General features: G+C 44.1%; 3 protein-coding genes across 4 annotated transcripts in view; 2 read left to right on the top strand and 1 right to left on the bottom strand.

The window, feature by feature from the left end:
- wdr47a (WD repeat domain 47a) overlaps positions 1–22,233 on the top strand; it is a 40,485-nt gene that overhangs the window by 12,525 nt on the left and 5,727 nt on the right. For both annotated transcript variants that reach the window (XM_080440996.1, XM_080440995.1), the window contains exons 9-15: positions 2,483–2,673; positions 10,763–11,029; positions 12,352–12,415; positions 18,550–18,710; positions 19,554–19,723; positions 20,624–20,794; positions 21,888–22,019. In XM_080440996.1, coding sequence (XP_080297122.1) covers positions 2,483–2,673; positions 10,763–11,029; positions 12,352–12,415; positions 18,550–18,710; positions 19,554–19,723; positions 20,624–20,794; positions 21,888–22,019 — 1,156 coding nt within the window. The remainder of the gene's footprint in view (positions 1–2,482; positions 2,674–10,762; positions 11,030–12,351; positions 12,416–18,549; positions 18,711–19,553; positions 19,724–20,623; positions 20,795–21,887; positions 22,020–22,233) is intronic.
- LOC308092764 (phosphatidylinositol glycan anchor biosynthesis class U protein-like) lies at positions 13,471–14,796 on the top strand (the record flags this gene model as incomplete). The annotated part of the gene is made up of 1 exon (XM_080438866.1): positions 13,471–14,796. One exon carries the CDS (start codon positions 13,471–13,473, stop codon positions 14,794–14,796), a length of 1,326 nt encoding a protein of 441 aa, XP_080294992.1.
- Positions 17,532–18,026, bottom strand: LOC308094378 (peptidyl-prolyl cis-trans isomerase-like; the record flags this gene model as incomplete). The annotated part of the gene is made up of 1 exon (XM_080440997.1): positions 17,532–18,026. The coding sequence occupies one exon, from the start codon at positions 18,024–18,026 to the stop codon at positions 17,532–17,534; it is 495 nt and encodes a 164-aa protein (XP_080297123.1).

Genomic DNA, 22,233 nt, shown 5'->3' with positions numbered 1-22,233 from the left:
ATATAGAGCAGTCCTGGGAGATGACTCTATCTCTATAGGACGTCTCTGATGTCACTGAGTCATCATGCTGTCACACCTCTCTGTCACACGCACAATCTGAGCCTAGCTCCCTACAGCACTGCATCACAAACATAGGGGTCGTGACCCAATTTTGGGTCACGGAGCAATTTGTGTGGGTCGTGAATAAATATCAGGTTTTCTTCCTTTATTTCTTTTTTTTTTTACCTTTCCAAATTTTTTTTTCCAAAAATGTCACAGAAAATTCCAAGAAATGTCAAAATAGTGAAAATAGCAGATCTATAAGCTCACAACGTGTTGCATCACAACGCATTGTGAGCTTTGTAGATTTTGTAGACTATTTTCATTTTTTTTGTTAATTTTGGGCTTAAGTTATTCATTCATAATACATTTGGCTCCCGGGGACAGACACCATTATGTTTCTCTTGAGGTGAAAGGTTGGAGAACCGGTGACCTATAGAACCTAACCTGGCTTTCTGGTTAGTGGTTTAGTTAGCTGGTTTTCTGTGATGAACATTGAAGATAGCAACCTTTAAAGAGCTCTTTGTCCTTGCGTGACATCTTCATATCTCTGTTTGCCTGTAAACCTCCCCTCCTACCATAGCGTTGTGTTTTACCGCGGTCTTAATGCTATTCTAGGCAGTGGCTGCGTTTTTGCAGTCAGTCGCTGTGTGTGTGTCTGTGTGTGTGTGTGTGTGTGTGTGTGTGTGTGTGTGTGTGTGTGTGTGTGTGTGTGTGTGTGTGTGTGTGTGTGTGTGTGTGTGTGTGTGTGTGTGTGTGTGTGTGTGTGTGTGTGTGTGTGTGTGTGTTCTGTGTGAGAATTTACTGCTTTTGCCCCACCCCATCCCATCACCGTGGCGACGGATAAAGCAGCCGGCAGACTGAGACACTGGGCCTCTGGGATTTCACCTCCTTTACACTCTCCCTCGCTTTTCTTTCTCCCTCTCTGCCACACACACACACACACACACACACACACACACACACACACACACACACACACACACACACACACACACACACACACACACACACACACACACACACACACACACACACACACACACACACACGGTATAAGGCTCATCAGATAGCAGGTCCAGGATACAGGGATCACAGGAGGGAAGTGATCTGTCATCGCCTCTCATTCTTCTAATACCTGAACTGACAGCAGCACGCTGCGCTACAAGGCTGCCTTTGAATACTACCTGGATCTCATCCAAGCATTAGTGAATTTGGGCTTTGTGTGTGTGTGTGTGTGTGTGTGTGTGTGTGTGTGTGTGTGTGCGTGTGCGTGTGCGTGCGCGTGTGTGTGATGATACTGCTACTGTATGCATCTGGCATTGTAAAACTACCCATATAGGTTATACCAGTCAGTGGTTCTCAAATATTTTCATGTCAAAGACCCCCAAATGTAGTTGGCCACAGACCCCAATCTGAAATTATTTTGGGATTTGTGTAATTGTTTTTTTTTAAATCCCCATTTTTCACAATTTGTCTAGATTTGTCAGTACTGGGATCTGATGGTGGGATGTTGGTCCATTTCCCGGGGGTCTATAGCGCATAGAGAAGGGCATAGACACCTTCGTTCTCGGCCGATACCGACAACAAGCCACTCCGACCTACTTACTTACTTATGTAACTTCATGTACAAAAAAATAATAATCACAATGTCAATTTCCTCCAATATCGTTCAGCCCTAATTATGCGTAACCTGGATGCATAGCTGCACGTTGATCAACTTGTGCATGCCAGTGCGCTGTGCTGCATGGGTTTGACGTAGACGTGTGTGCAGTGGTGTAAAGTAACTAAGTACATGTACTCAAGTACTGTACTTAAGTAAAATTTTGAGGTATTTTTACTTTACAAGAGTATGTCCAATTGTCTATACTTTTACTTCTACTCCACTACATTTCAGAGGCAAATATTGTACTTTTATTCCACTACAATTATTAAAAAACTTTAGTTACTAGTTATTTTGCAGATATACATTATTACGTTATTAAACATACATTAACCACTTTAGCCCTTTTTTATTTTATTTTTATTTTTCATTTGATAATAGCCGATCTACAAGCTCACAACGCGTCGCGTTGTGAGCTTGTGGATCTGCTATTTTCAAACATTTTAGTACTTTTACTTTTGATACATAAAGTACATTTTGATACCAATACTTGTGTGCTTTTACTCAAGTACATTTTGAATTCCGGACTTTTACTTGTTTTTCTACATTGCAGTATTGATACTTTTACTTAAGTAAACAAAAATATCTAATTTTCCACCACTGCGTGTGTGTGTGTGTGTGTGTGTGTGTGTGTGTGTGTGTGTGTGTGTGTGTGTGTGTGTGTGTGTGTGTGTGTGTGTGTGTGTGTGTGTGTGTGTGTGTGTGTGTGTGTGTGTGTGTGTGTGTGTGTGTGTGTGTGTGTGTGTGTGTGTGTGTGTGACACGTGTGTGTTCCATGCAGCTACGTGACTCCACAGAGAAGTTTGAGGAGTACTACCGCCAGAGGCTGCGGGTGCAGCAACATCTGGAGCAGAAGCAGCAGCAGAGACAGATGTACCAACAGATGCTGCTGGAGGGAGGAGTCCACCAAGAAGACCAAGAGGTGCAGAACAGCGACATGCGCGACAGCCTCACCCAGAAGTTCCTCAACAGGTACGCACACGCACACACATACACACACACACACACACACGTGCACGCGCGCGCCGTGAGCACGCAAACGCCATGCGCGGCTGCACGCATGTATGTAAGCAGCCGGTGCAGCCTTTTTGAGTGTTAGATGAAAGCATGGGTGGAGACCTGTCAACTCTGTAGAACGTAATCTGTATTCCAGAGACTAGACCGTATACAGAACATGTCTTGTCCACCCATGTAGCATGTACAGTATAAGAACGCAGTACAGTGCTACAGAATGATGTCATCCCTGTAGCACTGGGTTTTTAGGGCACACCCAGTAGTCTCGCATTTGGTAAATTGTGCATTTCTATAGAGCAGGGTTCTTCAACAGGGGGTACGGGACCCCTAGGGGGTCCTCAGAGCTACTATAGGGGGTCCGCCAAATCTTTGTGTGATATGATATTTTTAGCGGTGCCAGCAGCACTGAAAATGCATTTTCTGTTTAATAAAGAGCTGGAGAGACATGGGAGACTTTACTGAACAAACTATAGCAATGAGTACTATCAGAATATAGAGCTATTTAACACTTATTTTAACCAAAGTAAATCACCCTACCTTTAACCACTTGAACCCTAGCATCCCTTTTCTGAGGAGAACTTTAGCCAAAAATAGCTCTTTAGCTCACAAAAATAGCTCACAACACCTCGCACTGCGAGGCGTTGTGAGCTTGTAGATCCGCTATTTTTTGGCAATGAGGTATAGGTGTAGAGGGGAAAAAGAGCAGACCAATAAAAAAAAAAAGAAGTTTAATCAGCAACACAATATAGAGGGGGTCCCTGCTTCATCTCTCTCTCAGCTAGGGGGTCCTTGCTATAGAGGCTTTATCCAAACCGCTTTAACATTCACTACACTGACGGTCGATGTAACCATGCAGCTCAAGGACACTTCGACATGAAGCCAGGAATTTTCAGATTCCACGGTGGCCACTCTACCTGCTGAGCCACTGCCGCCCCCATTGCATTGTCACTTTGAATTGGTTCTGCAAATTGTTTCCACAGACACAGTTTAAACAATAAAAGTTGTTTTATTGTCACCGGTCTCTGTTGAGTGAAGCATTTAGAGACCGACTTGTGAATCTACCAACTCCAGAAGTTACTCCTGCCATGGTTTCCCACTGCAGATTTCCAATGCAAACTGCTTTGTTTTTTTGGATAAATTAAGAAAATAAGTTCCGTAGCAAACAAAGGCTGAAGTTGTTCAAGAAGATCGACGCCCTTTTTACGATTTTTGGCCCCTATAAGTGAGGTTTGGATATTTGTACAACAAATCCTGCGCTGTGATTGGCCAAAAATGTACCCCGCCTAACCCTGCACCGTGATTGGCCAATCACAGTCTATTCAGGACTGTGATTGGCCAGTGTCACATGACACATGTGCATAGCCCTATATAAGAAACCATAACTTAAAACAAACCATAAATTTGTTTTTTTTAAGTTATGGTCTGGACTATATTCAGGACTGTGATTGGCCAGTGTCACATGATTGGCCAGTGATTGGCCAGTGTCACATGACACATGTGCATAGCCCTATATAAGAAACCATAACTTTAAAAAAAAAATATTTTGTTTTTTTTTTAAGTTATGGTTTCTTCCATCATAAAGAGTGTTTCAATAAATGTATTTATTTTTTGTACATGATTGGTTGACTCCATTCAGTATTGTGATTAGCTAGCAAGACACCGCCCACTTCACACAGGGTGTGATTTTTGGGCGGTGAAACCGCCATTATAAGTGAGGTTTGGATATTTGTACAACAAATCCTGCGCTGTGATTGGCCAAAAATGTACAAAAGAAAATGTACAAAAATGTGCACCGTGATTGGCCAATCACAGTCTATTCAGGACTGTGATTGGCCAGTGTCACATGACACATGTGCATAGCTCTATATAAGAAACCATAACTTTAAAAAAACCATAAATTGGTTTTTTTTTAAGTTATGGTTTCTCATAAAGAGTGTTTTTCAATAAATGTACAGTATTTATTTTTTGTACATGATTGGTTGACTCCATTCAGTATTGTGATTAGCTAGCAAGACACCGCCCACTTCACACAGGGTGTGATTTTTTTAACCACACACACAATTACAGTACATACAAAAAGTATGTAATGGTTTCGGTCTAATTTATGTTCAACAAAACAATAAACTTACGTTCACCACAGACCTTGTTTTCATACATTGAAAATAGTAAAAGGGTTGAAATTGTCCCTCATGCCAGTTCAGCGAGGCTTGTTCTTTAACCACATGAACCCTAGCATCCCTTTTCAGGGCAATAATAGGCGAACATTCGCCAAAAATAGCCGATAGAGACGACGAGCTCACAGCGTATCGCATTGCAACTCGTTGTGAGCTTGTAGATTTCGACGAAGAGATTTAGTGTGGAAGGGAAAAGAGGAGGACTAAGGATAGACCCCTGGAGGACTATTTTCACTAGGTTCAATGAAGGAAATAGTCTCTGGAAACGTGTCGAAAACTGTTACTTTTCAGGATTCAAATTCATAAACAGCTAAAGTAGCAGATCTACAAGCTCAAAACGCGTCGCTTCGCGCCGCGTTTCGAGCTTGCAGATCTGCTACTTTTGATGCTTTTGAGTGACACTGTAGTACGATGAAGTAGGGCGTTAATTTACGAAAAAACACAAAAAGTTAAAATATGGAGATAAGAGGGATCTGCCCGACAGCAACGATATAGGGTTTAAGTGGTTTAGACGGCCATGATTGCAGGTATCAGGCTTTTCCCAAAGCGAGCCCTTATGCGCCTCAATGTTCTGTACCAGCGGGCGGGGCTCTATTGTACCGTGTCATACAAGGACAAGACTGGGACTTGTAGTAAGCAAGTCTGCATCCATAGTCGAGCACGCACACGCGCAGTCGCGCGCACGCACACACACACACACACACACACACACACACACACACACACACACACACACACACACACACACACACACACACACACACACACACACACACACACACACACACACACACACACACACACACACACACACAGTGGAGTGGCTAATTACAGTGTAGAGGTGCAGCTGTCAGATGAGGAGCAGCAGGTCCACAGTGATGGGTCCCATGAGGCTCCACCCCCCACCCCTTACCCCCCCCACCCCCCCACCTGTCTTTCATCACACACTGCACCATCTGGGCTGGTTACCTACAGCCCTCCTAGACTACACCACCAGTGCTTCTCAAAGGGGAGCACTAATACCCTTAGGGCATTGGTTCTCTCCCAGGGGTCCTTGAGGGGGTTCCAGGGGGTCCTCAGCTAAAGGATGGATAGTCAGGAACCAAATGGACCTTTATGGGTCTCTAACTGGTTCCATGTGTACACTCTCAGAGTTGAATTAACATTGATTTTTACTAAATAAACTGGGTTCCCAGAGATAGAAATGCCATTAAATGGGGGTCCGTAGCCTAATGCATGTCAAACTGGGGGTCCTTGAAATTAAAATGGTTGAGAATCACTGCTAGAGCCGTAAAACATCTTCTCTTATGGGGGTCCCTGCGGCATATCTTTTCAAAAGGGGGTCCGCGGGCTAATAAGTGTCAGTTTGGGGGTCCTTGACATGAAGAAGTTTGAGAACCAGTGCCTTAGGGCAGTGGTTCTCAAAGTGGGGTCCTTGAAATGTTGTTTTGCGACTTCTTTTTGGCTATTTTTGAATAGCTCTCTTTTTGGTGGGGGACCCCCTGGAACCCCCTCAAGGACCCCTGGGTGTCCCCCGGACCTCACTTTGAGAACCACTGGGCTACAACAACACACATTGTTGACCCGGCAGTGACGCCTCCGAAAACCAGCCACCGCCCCTCCCCCTTACAGAGATACAACGTTACCATAGCAACTCACACACACACACCCTCTCAAAACACAGAAACGGCACCGGCGGCAACAAGCACTACATTATTTCCCGGGTTTCAAAAAAGTGAATAAAAAATGTGTGCCCCGCCCCCCCCTCCCATCACTCTATCTGCAGGACAAAGGCCCTTTGAATGATCCCCCCCTCCCATACCCCTCTGCATTATGCACAAGACTTTCACAATGACATCATTACTGCTCAGTGCTTTTGTTCCCTGTCCCCGTTGCCGTTTTAACTAGATGCAGACAATACGGCACATGATTGTTTTGCTTTAGTCTGAAGCAGCCGGCCTGGCAATAAACAGGATGAAAGGGGAAGTATATTCTGGTCCCCAGGAGGGAGGGAGGGGACATTGCTTTCACTGCTTCACCCAGCTGATGGCTGCACAGTTGGCTTTTAATTAGGGCTGATAAATAATTGATTGTAAGGGTGCGACTCAGGAGATGTAGGACCCAAGTAAGTGTAAGAACAGACAAGTCAGAGGCAGAGCATGTCAAATGCTCGAGCATTTATTCTCCATACTCAGGAAGGCAAGTGCAGGGACGTGCAGAAGGAATTATAGGGGCAGGGGCTTTAATTCCCAAAGGGCACCTCTACCCTTTTTTTCGTTTTTTTTGCGTTTTTTCCACTTTTTATTTCCGTTTATTACTTTAATTCGGTTAATTCGGTACAAAAAAAATGTACTCCATGAAGTGTAGATGTGTGGCAAAAAGGAAACGTTGCAGCCGACGGGCGCACAGAACGCATGGATGCATATTTATAGCAGAAAGAGTTCACATTTAACTATAGCCGTACTCATTCAATTCTGAATGAGTACTTCTCTCCAGTCCATCCCATCGCGCAGCGCACCTCTCCAAATGGAACGTCCTAATGACCTCTCCAAATGGAATGGAATGGTCGTCCTAAAACACCCTCGCCCCGGGTCTAATCCGGCGGCCACGGTCCGCGAAAAAAATGGGGCAGTGTGTTTTAGGACGAGCGTCCCTTTTTTTTTTTTTTTTGCTGTGAGAGGGGGGAAAAAGCGTGTGAAATGGCAAGTGTGGCGTGAGGCGAGTGAAGAGGTTAAATTGCGTGACTCTCACTCTCAAAGGGTGAGACTTGGCAGCAGGCTCCTGCTTGACAAGTAATAATCAGTCTCAAATTGGTCCGTGTTCATTGAAGATGTGCGTTGTTGTGCCGTGCGCTCAGCTAGGTTTCAATTGTGTATATACTTCGTTTGGCGGGCGGTATCGCGCACCAAAAATAGCCGATCTACAAGCTCACAACGCCTCGCGTTGCGACGCGTTGTGAGCTTGTAAATCGGCTATAATTCTGCGCACGCACTGCGCGACATGGGGCTCAATTAAGTTAACTTTACTGTCTGCAGGTGCGAGCCAACGGGATTTCCACAGTTTACTGACAGAGGAGACTAGGGGGCATTCTTACAACATTAAAGGCTGCATTCCAGTTCAGGAGAGTAAAGGCTCGTACACACTGCAGGAGATTTGGTCCGAGATTGCTGTCGCCGACATTTTTTGGCGCTCGCCGACAAAACCTCCCGATCTGACGCAGATCGGCCTTTGATCTGCGAGATAATGCTCGCTCTGTGTGAAAGGTTCCGCGAGACGATGTGGCCGCGATTATCCGCTCTGCGACGGCTTTCCGACCATTTTCAGATAACTACCATGTTAGATATTCAGCTCTGTCCCAGACAGGAGATCGGACAGTATCATACATTATGAAAGGGTCTGCGAGGAGATCCACGCTACAGCCAATGAGAGCACATTACAGCCACCGTGGCCAGGGGAGCGTCGCTGGATCTGACCACAACAAACAGTCCCTACCGCAATATTACCGTCCAGTCCTGTATTAAGTTAACATTATAAAACAAAATGAGAGAGTGAGCGAGCCTGGTGGGCTGTTTATTTTAGAGGAATTGTACAGAGAGAGAGAGAGAGACAGACAGACAGAGAGTGAGAGCAAGAGCGAGCTCTGTGTGTGTGTGTGTGTGTGTGTGTGTGTGTGCAGCATGTGCACGGTGTTATGAACAGCGTTGCCAGATGTTGCGAGAGAAATAAGCAACCAGGTCTATGAAAACAAGCCCAAGAAAAGGCCACTTGAGCACTTTAAACCTATTTACAAATACATTGGATATTTGAAAATAGCCGATCTACAAGCTCACAACGCGTCGCAGCTATTTTCAAATAAAAATCTTGAGAAAATTTATGGAATATTTTCCAAATCCACACAAATCTTGTATGGGGGTCTATGATGGCACAACATATTTACAGAAGGGGGGTCTGCGGACAAATACATATTATGTGTTGTTTAAACCACTGGTTTAAACAACATTAGGAAACAAGGCCAAATAAGCAACTACACAAATAAGCCCAAAAAATGCACCCCGCAACAACCAATATTTACAAGCAACTCTACAGAAAAACAAGCCCAAAGTCGCTTATAATAAGCGGACATGGCAACGCTGTCACTGACGGCTTCTGCGCACTTCACGTGCGAGAGAGAGAGAGAGGGAGAGAGAGAGAGAGAGAAAGAGCGAGAGAGGGGGGAGAGGGAGAGGGAGAGAGGCATATCACGGGATACGTCGATTAAAATGAATTGGAATAAACTCAAATGTATGTATTGGGTCTGACTCTGGAGATAGCATTCTAGTGAACTATCCTACAGTGTGTCAGCCCTTGTCGGGGATCAATCCTGTTGTGAAGACCACAACGATATTATGACAGCCGATTTCAAGAAATAAACTCCTGCAGTGTGTAATGCTTAACGATCAGATAACCCCCCGAGCACTTTAAGGTCCTGCAATGTGTACCTGCCTTAAGACAGGGGCAATTCTCTTGAATGCTGCCTCAGTGCCTTCGAGTACAACATGGAGAAGGGGCATTTGTTGTTTTTTTCACCATTATAAATGCTGCAACCATGGTTTGGCGAGGGCACTTGTTACCGACAGACATAAAAGGGCAGGGGCTCAAGCCCCCTTTGATGTCTATGTGTGCATTGGCAGGAAAATAACTGAACACCACCATAACAACATTTAAGGACTGGCAAGAAACAGAAGGAACTGAGGGTTTATATACACACACACACACACAGGGATAACCACACACAGGTGAACACAACTGACAATCAACACAGGCCAGGGATAGGCTAGAGGACTACAGGTGGAGATCACTCAGGGAGGTTGGACAACACAGGCAACAACTATAAGGACGACAGGAAACACTAGAACATTACTACAAAATAAAATTACACAACAGACAGGTTAGGAGATGATTTTGAGGGAAAGGTGTATAACTTCATTTTTCTCCAAATATAGCGAACATAGCAGATCTATCAGATAGATGGGCTATTTTTTGCTATTTGTTGTACAATGAAGTAAGTGGTTAAGCAAGCATTAACCCCCCCAAGGGCCCCCAGGGGCCCTTGGGGGGGTTCCTTCCAGGGGGTCCCGAGCAAAAGCAGTTAAAGGGATATTTCACTTTCAAAAAAACTTTTGGTCATTTTGTCGTCTACTCCGGCTTTTGTGATCCCCCAGACAGTTTTTAAGTTGCTCGATTCAGTATTTAGATATTTGATTTTCATTTTACCAGACACGCCCCCTTCCTATACAAACCCATTGTAACTTCAAACTCCATTTTAACCATGTTAGATTCATCGAAAACACCCGTCCTTGGTTCTGGTGACTCATCCTGCCCTCCGAATGCGTGAGGGGGCCGTGTTTTTTCAATTATCTTTTTCATTTATTTTATTATATTTTTTTTATTGTATTTAATTTTTTTAATTTTCAATTCTTTTTTTTTTAAATAAATGAAAAAAGTAATAGAAAAAACACGGCCCCCTCGCGTATTAGGGGGGCGGTATGAGTCACCAGAACCAAGGACGGGTGTTTTTGATGAATCTAACATGGTTAAAATGGAGTTTAAAGTTACAATGGGTTTGTATAGGAAGGGGGCGTGTCTGATAAAATGAATATCAATTGCCTAAATACTGAATCGAGAAACTTAAAAACTGTCTGGGGGGCTGACAAAGGCCTGAGTAGACGATAAAATGACAAAACTTTTTTTTGAAAGTGAAATATCCCTTTAATACAGAATCACAATCATTTTAGTCACTTTATCCATTCATATGTTAGCTGTTCAAAAATAGCAGACATACATATTTTGAATACTTTTGAATATATATGTGTGTGTGTGTGTGTGTTCCTCAGGTCCATCCAGAAGCTTGAGGAGCTGAACGTAGGGATGGAGAACCTCGGCGAGGAGGTCCAGGCTCTGACCCAGCAGTGCAACGGCAACGAGAACGGGAACGGGAACGGGAACACCAACGACGACGCGCCGGCCTCAGAGAACAACAACGAGCAGCCAGCCACGCAGGGGGAAGAGGTGCTCCTCAGCAGCAGCACCCCACAGCGCCCGGCGGGGGGCCGGGCGGTGGTCCCTCCTCCGCCCAGCGAGTCCCCTGTCCTCTCCCAGAGGTGGGTGTGATGGCTCTGTGTGGCTTTGTTCACTCACCTTAACCTAATTAAACACATCTGTGTTAACGACTTAAACCATTATTTTATACTTTGGCTATTCAAAAATAGCAGATATACAAGCTCATAGCGCGGCACCGAGTGCCGCGCTACGAGCTTGTAGATCTGCTATTTTTGAAATATTTTTTTAGCAAATCTTTGAAAATACATATTTTTAGAGTGAAAATGTGTAACTCAAATCTTTGGGTCCCTGGAACAAAGTATTTTGAGATGGGGGTCCGCAGCCAAATACATATAATTTTGGAGGTCCTTGACATGAAAAAGTTTGAGAACCACTGATACAGCAACATAAGTTTTTTCAGAAAACAGTTTTTCTGGATTTAGAAGACAGTTTGTAGAATCGGAACCTCAGGCCTTAATGGGTTCATTCCTCCACTAAAAGCCACTACTGTGTCACTTTTTCAATTCACGTAAATTTCCTGCTTTCCCCGGATTTGACATTTTTTTTACCATTAAGCTAATAGAAGGAGCCTGTCTGCTTGATCAGGGGATACATGGAATCTTGACCTTCAGGTCAAGATCCGTGTTAAACCAGAGACAGGATCGTGACGAAGGCCATGTCTCACCTAGACACTGGATCTAAAATGTCTCAATAGAAGAGCGTGGAGACCAAATACAAGCGCCACAATTGTATAAATTATATTGTATTAACATACTCTACCATACAGGTTGTATACATTATATTGTATTAACATACTCTACCATACAGGTTGTATAAATTATATTGTATTAACATACTCTACCATACAGGTTGTATAAATTATATTGTATTAACATACTCTACCATACAGATTGGAACAAAATTACATTTTAAAAGTTACATAGTGCCGCTTTAACCAAAGTTTTTTTTTTATGTAATCTTTCACTGGCATATTTTTCACAATAACCATTCCACATAAATGTGTTTTTGAACACTATTTTTAGTGGTGTCTGCCCCTGACACTCATGCCAAAATGACACAGGCACCGGACATGTACCAGAAATGTATTTATTTATGTATTTTAAAGTTAATACATGCCATTTCTGAAAAAGTTGTTGCTTTCAGATATACGTAACCCCAGTGCTAGGGCCCTGCAGCATAGGTTTGGACTGGTACTTATGAGGTTTAGTTTCAAACTGATTTCTGGCTAATCACAGTTCTAACAGACATGAGGTGTCACCAAAAAGACTACTAAAATGAATGTTTCACAGTATGACTTTAAATTCATGCTCGAATGTGTGATTAGTTTTTATATCCGCTGATTAATGTGTGTGTGTGTCAACAGTGGGCAAAAACCAAAAGGAGATAAACCAGGCGATTCTCCAGGCTCCTTAAGCCGAAGTAAAGAGGTAGGAACCCAGGAATGTGTGTTCATGTAACTCTTGAGAGTGTAAGAATGGACCCATGTGGTGAAGAGGGGGCTGTCTATCATCTCAGTGTTGTCAGCTGTCACACGGACGCAGCGTCCTTCTTGGCTTTTAGGCAGTGACCTCACTGACCTGTCACATTGTGAAGCTATAGCACATCTATCATGCTATGAATACATCCTAGATCAGGCGTTCCCAGACTTTCCCCCCGAATAGTTATAGCCTCCAAATTGTGAAATGGCTTAAAAAAAGGAAGAAAGGAAAAACAAAGAGCAGCAGATCTACAAGCTCATAACGAACCAGATTGAAAGTGGTTAAATGGGCACAATAACCTTATGAAATGTGTTTGCATTGAAATGAAATTCAGTCTACAGACAGCCTTGCCCAAGTATAGAGCTGCCCAAATACTGTATGTTGGATCCATCACTCCATTAGCACGTTACGCAACATTACAACATGTCATCATGTCTGTTTGGCCTGTTATAGTGCTACCAGGAGGCCACAATAACCTACCTGACCTGGCGGAGACCTGTGCTCCGAGGAGCACTTTTTCTAGTTGTATTTCTAGTTTGGTTCCCAAAGCCTTCTGTTTCTTAGTGTTTTGTGTTTCTTATTCTGATTCTGACAATGTTTAGCCGTGGCCATTGACTGCTTAATAAATCTTCATGGAACTGTCTCTTTCTGCTGTCCCTTGCATTTGGGTCCAGCAGCCCCCGTTGACAACTGTGACAGGAAGTCAGGGGGACTCAGATCCATTAGAAATGCACAAAATGTAGAGATATTGATAACATCATCATTGTGACGTCATCGACACGCCAGAAATAAATGATAAAAGATTGGTGCATGCATGCGCCTTTATTGTCATTACTGCATGGCTCAGGGAAAGCTTGTTTCGCCTACACCACAATGCCTTGTCAAGACTGACGTCATCGGCCTTGCCCTTGCTAACCCAAAGGACTTCAATTCCCATCATGCCTCTCTCTCTCACGGGGTGGGGCCACAAGGGGATCATCGGGGAGCTCCTCCTCCGCGCCGAGATGGCGGCTCCTTTGACGCTGTTGTTGATTCTGGCCGCTACGATCCGTGCCGTTCTGTTTGGGTTCGGTTTAGCGGCTTTGATCGCAGAGAGAGTGGAGGTGGTTTCTCCTCTGAACGCCTGGAAGAGAGTGGTGGAAGGTCTGGCTCTGCTCGACCTGGGACTATCCCCCTACTCTGGAGATGTGGTCCACGAGAGCCCTCTCATCATCTGCCTCTTCCACTTTGTCATGGATTATGCAGAGATCACGTTTGTGATGGCCGATGGGATCACTGCCGTGGCTCTCTACCTGGCAGCAAAGGACTACAACCAACAAGCACTCCGAAAGCAGAAATATGCTCTGGAGGCAGAACGCTACACTGTAGACTCCCTGGAGCTCGTCAGAAGCCCCGGTGAAACGTATTGCATCCCGCTAAAAGTAGCCATGGTTTACCTGTTGAACCCGTTCACCATCCTGTCCTGCGTGGCCAAGTCGACCTGTGGCCTAAACAACGCTGTCACCGCGCTCTACATCCTCGCCACCGTCAAGGGAAGTGCCTTGCTGAGCGCCGTATTCCTGGCCCTCGCCACGTATCAGTCCATCTACCCGGTGACGCTGTTTGCCCCTGCATTGCTGTACTTCCTCCAGCGTCGGTGCATCCCAGTAGACGTTCACAGGTCCAGTTTCTGGTTCTTCCTACTGCAGTATTCCGTCATGTACCTGGGCAGCCTGCTGGTCCTGGTAGGCCTGTCCTTCTCCCTGCTGGGGTCCTGGGACTTCCTGCCGTCCGTCTACGGATTCATTCTGTCTGCTCCGGACCTGACTCCGAACATCGGTCTGTTCTGGTACATGTTCTCGGAGATGTTCGAAGCCTTCCGTCTCTTCTTCCTGTGTGCGTTCCAGATCAACGCGTTCCTCTACACCGTCCCTCTGTCCATCAAACTGCAGGAGCATCCGGTGTTTCTGATGTTCATGCTGATCGCGCTGGTGTCCATCTTTAAGTCCTACCCTACGGTAGGAGACGTCGCTCTCTACCTGGCCCTCCTTCCCATGTGGAGTCACCTGTTCCCGTTGCTGAGGAACATCTTCCCGGTGTCCTGTGTGCTGGTTGCCTGCTCCGCCCTGCTCCCTGTTTTCTGGCACCTCTGGATCTACGCGGGCAGCGCCAACTCGAACTACTACTACGCCACCACTCTGCTGTTTAACATGGCACAGATCCTGCTGGTGGAAGACTATTTCCACGCGTACCTGAGGAGAGAGTATCACCTGACGCACGGGCGGATTGTTCCTCACACTCCACAGACAGACATTGTTGAGCAACACGACAATCCTCCTACTATTACCTAGTTTGACAGAACACATGTTATTTTTAAGTCCTGTTCCTTCTTTCTTGCAACCCCACCCTGGAGGGAGTTTGGAGCCCCACTGTGCTTGCAACCTCATCCTGGAGGACTTTTATTTTGGACTGGAATATTTAAATATTTTGAACTGGAAGTCCCTCTGAAATCAGTTTACCTGGTGTCTCTTGAGAGCGTAAAATGAAACCTTCAATGAAATCTTTCATTGAAGTTTCTGTTTGAGGACATTTAAAGGTAGGGTAAGTGATATTTTTTGGTTAAAACAAAAAGTATTTTGTTAAAAGGTTAAAGCACTATATTGTGATAGTAATCATTGCTATAGAGTGTTTGTTCAGTAACAGGAGTCTCCCCGTCTCTCCAGCTCTTTAATAAACAGAAAATACATTTTTCGGTAGGTGTCAAAATCTCAGCCAATCAGGAGAAAGTACCCATTTTTAAGCTTAATTTGTATAGTGTTCCAGTTCAAATTTTGCCTGCTCATTTCTTTGTGTCATAACTTCCAATTTCACTTGTTTAATCTGTATCCTGACTGAGTTCTCTGTCCTGGTTGGATAAAATTGGAAATGAAACTGAAACTGAAACGGAAATGCATTTTCTGTTTTATAAAGAGCTGGAGAGACAAGGAGACTCCTTTTACTGAACAAACACTCTATAGCAATGAGTACTATCAGAATATAGAGCTATTTAACACTTATTTTAATTAAAGCAAATCACTTACCCTACCTTTAACTATAAGCAAACAAATAAACACGAGGTTTGTAGGTCTCCTTTTGTTAACTATAAGCAAACAAATAAATTCTCCAAAAAATAAACAAGGAGAAGTTTGTAGATCTCCTTTTGTTTTTCTTTTTGTGTAAACAAAAGGAGATCTACAAACTTCTTGTTTATTTTTATTTAAACAACCTGTCTTCAGGTTGAGTTAACACTAGGGAGTTACTACCTGTAAATGGAGCTCTTTTGTTTTGATACGGTACTCTTTGGAAAATATATTGTTATTATATAGTATTAAACTCCAGGTGTAACAAAAAAATGCTCTGGAGCAGCACGGACAGTTTAATTAAGCCTTTTATTGTTTAAGGTGCAAGTACAAAAAGTGACTGACGTTTCGGTCTTACGACCTTCCGCAGAGTCATGGCTCTGAGGACGGTCGTAAGACCGAAACGTCAGTGCTGCTCCAGCGTTGATCTCTTCTGCATCTGTTGTCCCTGCCCCTGTGACGCACCGGACTGGACGTTTTAGGCCGAGGCGCGCCGGTAGACTCCCTTTGTTAAAAAAATAAATACTCATCTGTCTTAGCGATCAACTTTTATTTTCTCATTTATTACATAACTTAAAGGATGACTTCAACCATTTTTTCAACCTATTTTCATGTAATTGGTCCTTACTAATTAATGCTCATGATAATGTCGCTCTGTGTCTCAGAGGAGGGTCGTGGACAGTTCGGAAACCCTTCTACCAGTGACATCATCGATAGGAAATCTAAGCTAATAGAAACTGCAGGCTCTCTATTCCTGGAAAGTTAGCACGCTATAATGGAAGCCATTGTTCTCTCGTTAATAAAAAATGAAATACAAAATTTTAAATCCTGTTTGAAAAAAAAAAACCTGCCTAACGATGATGTCAAAACATTTTACCATATTATCATGAGCATTCGTGGGGACCAATTATATGAAGAAATATAAGATGGGTGAAGTCGTTGTTTAACAAAAAACTAAATAAAAATGGGACTTTTTGGAGAAAAAAAAGTTATGCAAAATAAACCCATAAGCTAACGTTACTAATGCAGCAACATGAGGGAGGAGGCCGGGTCAGTCAACAGACCCACTCCACCTAGGACTTCTCACTCATTGGTGATGGCTCCACTGCCACACCCTCCACCCATACCGCTAAAACTGCTTCCCTCCACCTCAAGGACATTGCCCGTCTCTGGTCCTCCCTGTCAATTTCTGCAGCTGAAACACTCATCATCCATGCATTCATCACATCCAATATGTTCAGAACTCAGCTGAGTTTCTGCTCACCGGTACCCGCTCCAGAGACCATAATACACCAGGTCCTCTACGACCTACACTGGCTTCCTGTCAAACAAAGAATCCACTTCAGAATACTGCTCACCACCTACAAGGCACTCACTTAACAACCTGGCTCCCCCCCTACCTCTCCGACGTCCTCCATCCTCACGTCCTCTGCCACTCCCTCAGGTCTGGTGACGCCAACCACCTGGCGGTCCAGGCACCGACCAAGCACCGAACCTGTGGGTTTTGTTGCTGCCCCCTCCCTGTGGAACGCACTCCCCAACCATCCATCCTCCCATTCTTCAAAACCGCTCTCAAAAACCATCTCTTCAATATCGCTATCCCTAGCTAACCGCTTACCTCCTTGTTTTTTTTTGTTCTACTGTTTTGAAAGATTTTACTCTTACACATAATTATTTTTTTGTTTTTCTTCCTAATAAACGTAATAATTTTTTTGTTTTCTCCCTCCCCATGTAAAGCGACTTTGAGTACTTAGACAAGTGCAATATAAGTCGGAGATATTATTATCATAATCAGCTGAGTGAAGCTAGAAACTGAATCGCCCACACAGGATTAACCTGGTCTGCCGTTCCTTCCCTTCCCTAATGCATATCAAACTTTGATATGAAACAGGTTGAGACTCACTGCACGTTCAGTAGCAGTTCTTGGAGCCCAGTGTAGGTACCCATGTTTTGGGTCAGTGGGCCATTCAGAGCTGTCCACAATCAGCGATTGTGATCTTCTTCGTGGTCTTCCCGCCCGCGGATCCGTAGCTCTCCACCTGCTTCAAAACCTCGAGCCCCTCCACCACCTGCCCGAACACCACGTGCTTCCCATCCAGCCAGGCGGTCTTCTCGGTACAGATGAAGAACTGTGACCCGTTGGTGTTGGGTCCGGAGTTGGCCATGGACAGGATGCCGGGGCCGGTGTGAGTCAGAGTGAAGTTCTCGTCGGCGAACTTGGTTCCGTAGATGGACTTGCCGCCGGTCCCGTTGTGTTGGGTGAAGTCTCCGCCCTGGACCATGAACTTGGGGATGACCCGGTGGAAGGAGGAGCCCTTGTAGCCGTAGTTCTTCTCCCCGGTGCACAGCGCACGGAAGTTCTCGGCCGTCTTGGGCACCACGTCGGCGTGCAGCTCCATGACAATGCGGCCCACGGGGGCGCTGCCGGCGCTGATGTCAAAGAAGACTCTCGGTTTGGACATGTTGGGATGTGAGGATTACCTTCAGCTGAGACGGTTATATTTGATTACTGAATACGTCAACTCCTGCTTAAAGCACTCTTGTGTCTTTCTGTGCCTTTTATATGATCTTGCCATGGTGACGTGATGACGTCAGTCATCTCCACATGCATCTCCATATTCTAACCTTTTGTGTTTTTTTGTAAATTAATGTCCTACTTGATCATACTACACACCGTGCTGCACAAAAGCGTCAAAAGTATCAGATCCACAAGCTCGAAACGTGGTGTGAAGCGACGCGTTTTGAGCTTGTGGATCTGATACTTTTGTTTTTTTTCAATTTCAATCCCGAAAAGTAACAGTTTTGGACATAGGCCTCAGGTCTTAATGTGTTAAATGCGGAATAACAATATCTTGTTATCGACAACATAGACAGTTGCTGGCATAATGATAGCATCAAGGTCGATGTGTTTACAGGGAAGATCAAATCAAGCTAGAGCGCGCTGCTAATCACGTTGGATCCATGTGCTTTGTGTCTGTATCTCAGGAGGATGACAAGCCCAAAGACCTCTTTGTGCCAGTGAACACGCTGGAGGACACTCAGGCCATCCGAGCCGTAGCCTTCCACCCGTCAGGAGCGCTGTACGCCGTGGGCTCCAACACCAAGACCCTACGCGTGTGTGCTTACCCAGAGACACTGGACACGAGGTAAACACCCTGAGCAACAGGTCCCTGTTCTGCTACAGCAGTGGTTCTCAGCCAGTGGTCCTTGAGGGGGTTCCAGGTGGTCCCCAGCTAAATGATGGAGTTGATAACCAAATGGACTCTTATAGACCTTTGACTCTTGTGAGCGTAAAATGAAACCAAATGGACCCTTACGGGTCCATTTGGTTTCAGCATGGAATTGTGGACAAAATCGTATCCCAACAACAACAAAATATTCTAAGTTTTGGGTCTGAGAGTCTAAATCTCATCAAATGGTGGTTCCGTGGCTCAAATACCAAATAAATAATTGATAATTGATAATTGATATGAAAAAGGTTGAAAACCACTGTGCTACAGCTACACGTTCTCATCCCAACTACATATTAGTACACCAGCTGACACTCACTTTGTACTTTGTAAAACGCTCTGGATAAGAGTGTCTGCTAAATCAGGGGTTGTAAACTGGGACCCCCCCAGTTTGGTATGCATTAGGCCACGGACCGCCATAACTCTGAGTGGGTCCATTTGGTTCTATTTGTACATGGTCAGAGTTATGGAACTGTAAGGGTCTGTTTGACTCCTAACTATCAGTCATTTAGCTGGGGACGCCCTGGAAGTAACCCCCTCAAGGACCCCTGGGGGTCCCCAGACCCTACACTGTGCTAAATGTCTGAATTGTAAAGGGATTGTATGTACTGGCTCATCATGGCTCTTTGAAGGGTGTGCTAATTAGAGAAATTAGAGAAAATGCAGCGATGGGGCTCCAATGAAAACCTGAAAACAGAAATAAATAAATAAAACCAACAACAATAAGAACTGATTCTCTCCTTTTCGTCCTTTCTTCAGTGGGTCAAGTCCTCCCAAGCAGCCGGCGGTCCGTTTCAAGAGGAACAAACATCACAAGGGCTCCATCTACTGTGTGGCCTGGAGCCACTGTGGACAGCTGCTGGCCACCGGCTCCAATGACAAATACGTCAAAGTGCTGCCTTTCAGTGCCGAGACCTGCAACGCCACAGGTACGCATCCTAACACACTTCCCAGCTTCTAACAGGATGTGGGGTGTGTTTTCAGCAAGGAGCAATAACAGTTACAGTCCAAATGCAAACTGTAAGCCCTTTAAGTTGGTATATATTATTGTGAATACAATTAAAAGTGGGTGTGTTAGATGTAGGTGTGCCCAGAGCCATGGGTGACACAATGTGCAAGCATAGACAGTAGTCGACAGTATTGTCAATGCACATTGTAACACCTAAATCTAACACACATAGGCCTGTCACAATTATTACATAATTGTCTAATCGCAATTATTTGAGATAATCGCAATTATTTTTGCATAATCGTCATAGTCGTTTCCATGTTGAAAAATGTTCATACATTTTCAAATACTTTAAAAAAGCAGAAATAGCTGATCTACAAGCTTACAACGCGTCACTCCATGACGTGTTGTAAGCTTGTAGACCAGCTATTTCCGCTTTTTCATTAATTTTTTTAAAAGTATAAAATTAGACCTTTTGTATATTTAAGATATTTGTCATATCTGCCCTGTGCAATATTTCATTACGAAGCCTAAAAGGCAAATTTGTATTCATATGTTCCAGTGTTCAATTCCAAAAACACAATGAAATCGTTAATCGCAATTATTTGGGTGACAATTAATCGTAAACTTAAATTTGTAATCGTGACAGCCCGTAAACACACCCATTATTAACTTTATTAGCTGCAGCGGTGTTGCTTACATCATCATGTGGCCTGCTATGTTTTTACCCTGCTGTAGTTAAAAAAAACTACAAAATCAGTCTATGGATTCAACCCCTTTAAGTGGTTAAAGGTCTACTTTGGCTACTCGTTCTATGCGAGAAAATCAGGCTGATCACCTTTTCTCTGCTTCTTGCTTCCCTTGTTCTCCTCCTCCCAAGGCCCGGATTTAGAGTTCAGCATGCACGATGGCACCATCAGGGACCTGGCCTTCATGGAGGGTCCAGAGAGCGGAGGAGCCATCCTGATCAGCGCCGGAGCAGGAGACTGCAACATCTACACCACTGACTGTCAGAGAGGACAGGGTCTGCACGCCCTCAGTGGACACACAGGTGAACTGCACGTTGTTGTGTCCACACAGTTAAAGACCAGACTCAAGATTTATTTGACTTAAACGCCTGGATTGTAGGACCAGGGGTGCAATGCTCACTGGACGGCCTTGCGCGCCGTGCCGGAACCTATTTGACCAGGAGCACACGCATAGGCACACGCATAGATTTAAAACTACTTTAAATTCGCACCTCAACAAAGTTTTCAAAGGCTCCCGACTCACACCTAGCGAATTAACATAGGAATAAGCCTAGATGCATATCAATTGTCCATTGTGTGACTTGCAGTGTAGTTGTTAAGCGACGTGCGCGTCACGTCATTGAAATAGAGTGCAAGAACATACCAAATGAGCATTGCATGCCTGTGTAGGACCATATAGAAACATGATATTTGCTTTCTAACTCACATTTTTTTGAGGAAAAAAAAAGGATGCTCAGTCACAAGTGTGAGGAAAAACACTCATAACTCAGAAAAGTATGTCCCAATTGCTAGAGAAAAAACCTCACAATTCAATGTTTAATTTTGTTTAGTGGTGGACAGTGGTGGAAAAAGTACTAATTTAAATAATAAAAGTAAAAGTATCAATACTGCAATATAGAAATACCCTGCTACAAGTAAAAGTCCGGAATTCAAAATGTGCTTGAGTAAAAGTACAAAAGTATTGGCATCAAAATGTACTTCAAGTACCAAAAGTAAAAGTACTCATAATGCAGAATGTCCCATTTCAAGTTTTCAAATGTATAAACATCTTTTGAAAATAGCAGATCTACAAGCTCGCAATGCGTCGCTATGCGACGCATTGTGAGCTCGTAGATACGGATATTTTCAAATGGCCGAAATGTATAGGGCTGAAGTGTTTAATGTATGTTTTGTAATAATAATCAAAATCTAAAAAGTAACTAGTGACTAAAGATTTCAATTAATTGTAGTAAAAGTACAACATTTGCCTCTGAGATGTAGTGGAGTACAAGTAAAAGTATTGGAAATTGGAAATACTCAAGTAAAGTACAAAATACCTCAAAGTTGTACTTAAGTACAGTACTTGAGTAAATGTACTCAGTAACTTTACACCATGTGTGCGTTGCTGCTCCCCAGGTCACATCCTGTCTCTGTTTACGTGGGGAGGCTGGATGATCGCCTCTGGCTCCCAGGACAAGACGGTGCGTTTCTGGGACCTCAGGGTGCCCAGCTGTGTGCGAGTGGTGGGCACTGCCTTCCATGGTTCAGGTAACATTCATTAGTTTTCATTTAACTGTGTGTTTGTGACTGTCCTTGATTTACTGCTAATAATAATAAGAATATAACTATAATATAATATTACATAACTAGAGACTCCATCATCATTTGTGTAGCACTTTTCAAAGTGTTTTACACAATGAAACAAAGTGAAAACTAGAACCCAGGACTTAATTTGAATGAATAAGACATTACTGTATGGTAG

This window comes from Gymnoscopelus braueri (assembly GCF_963280865.1).
Source record: "Gymnoscopelus braueri genome assembly, chromosome: 10".
Taxonomy (NCBI): domain Eukaryota; kingdom Metazoa; phylum Chordata; class Actinopteri; order Myctophiformes; family Myctophidae; genus Gymnoscopelus; species Gymnoscopelus braueri.
Note: the sequence above shows the minus strand (reverse complement) of the source record. Positions and strands in the feature narration are given on the sequence as shown.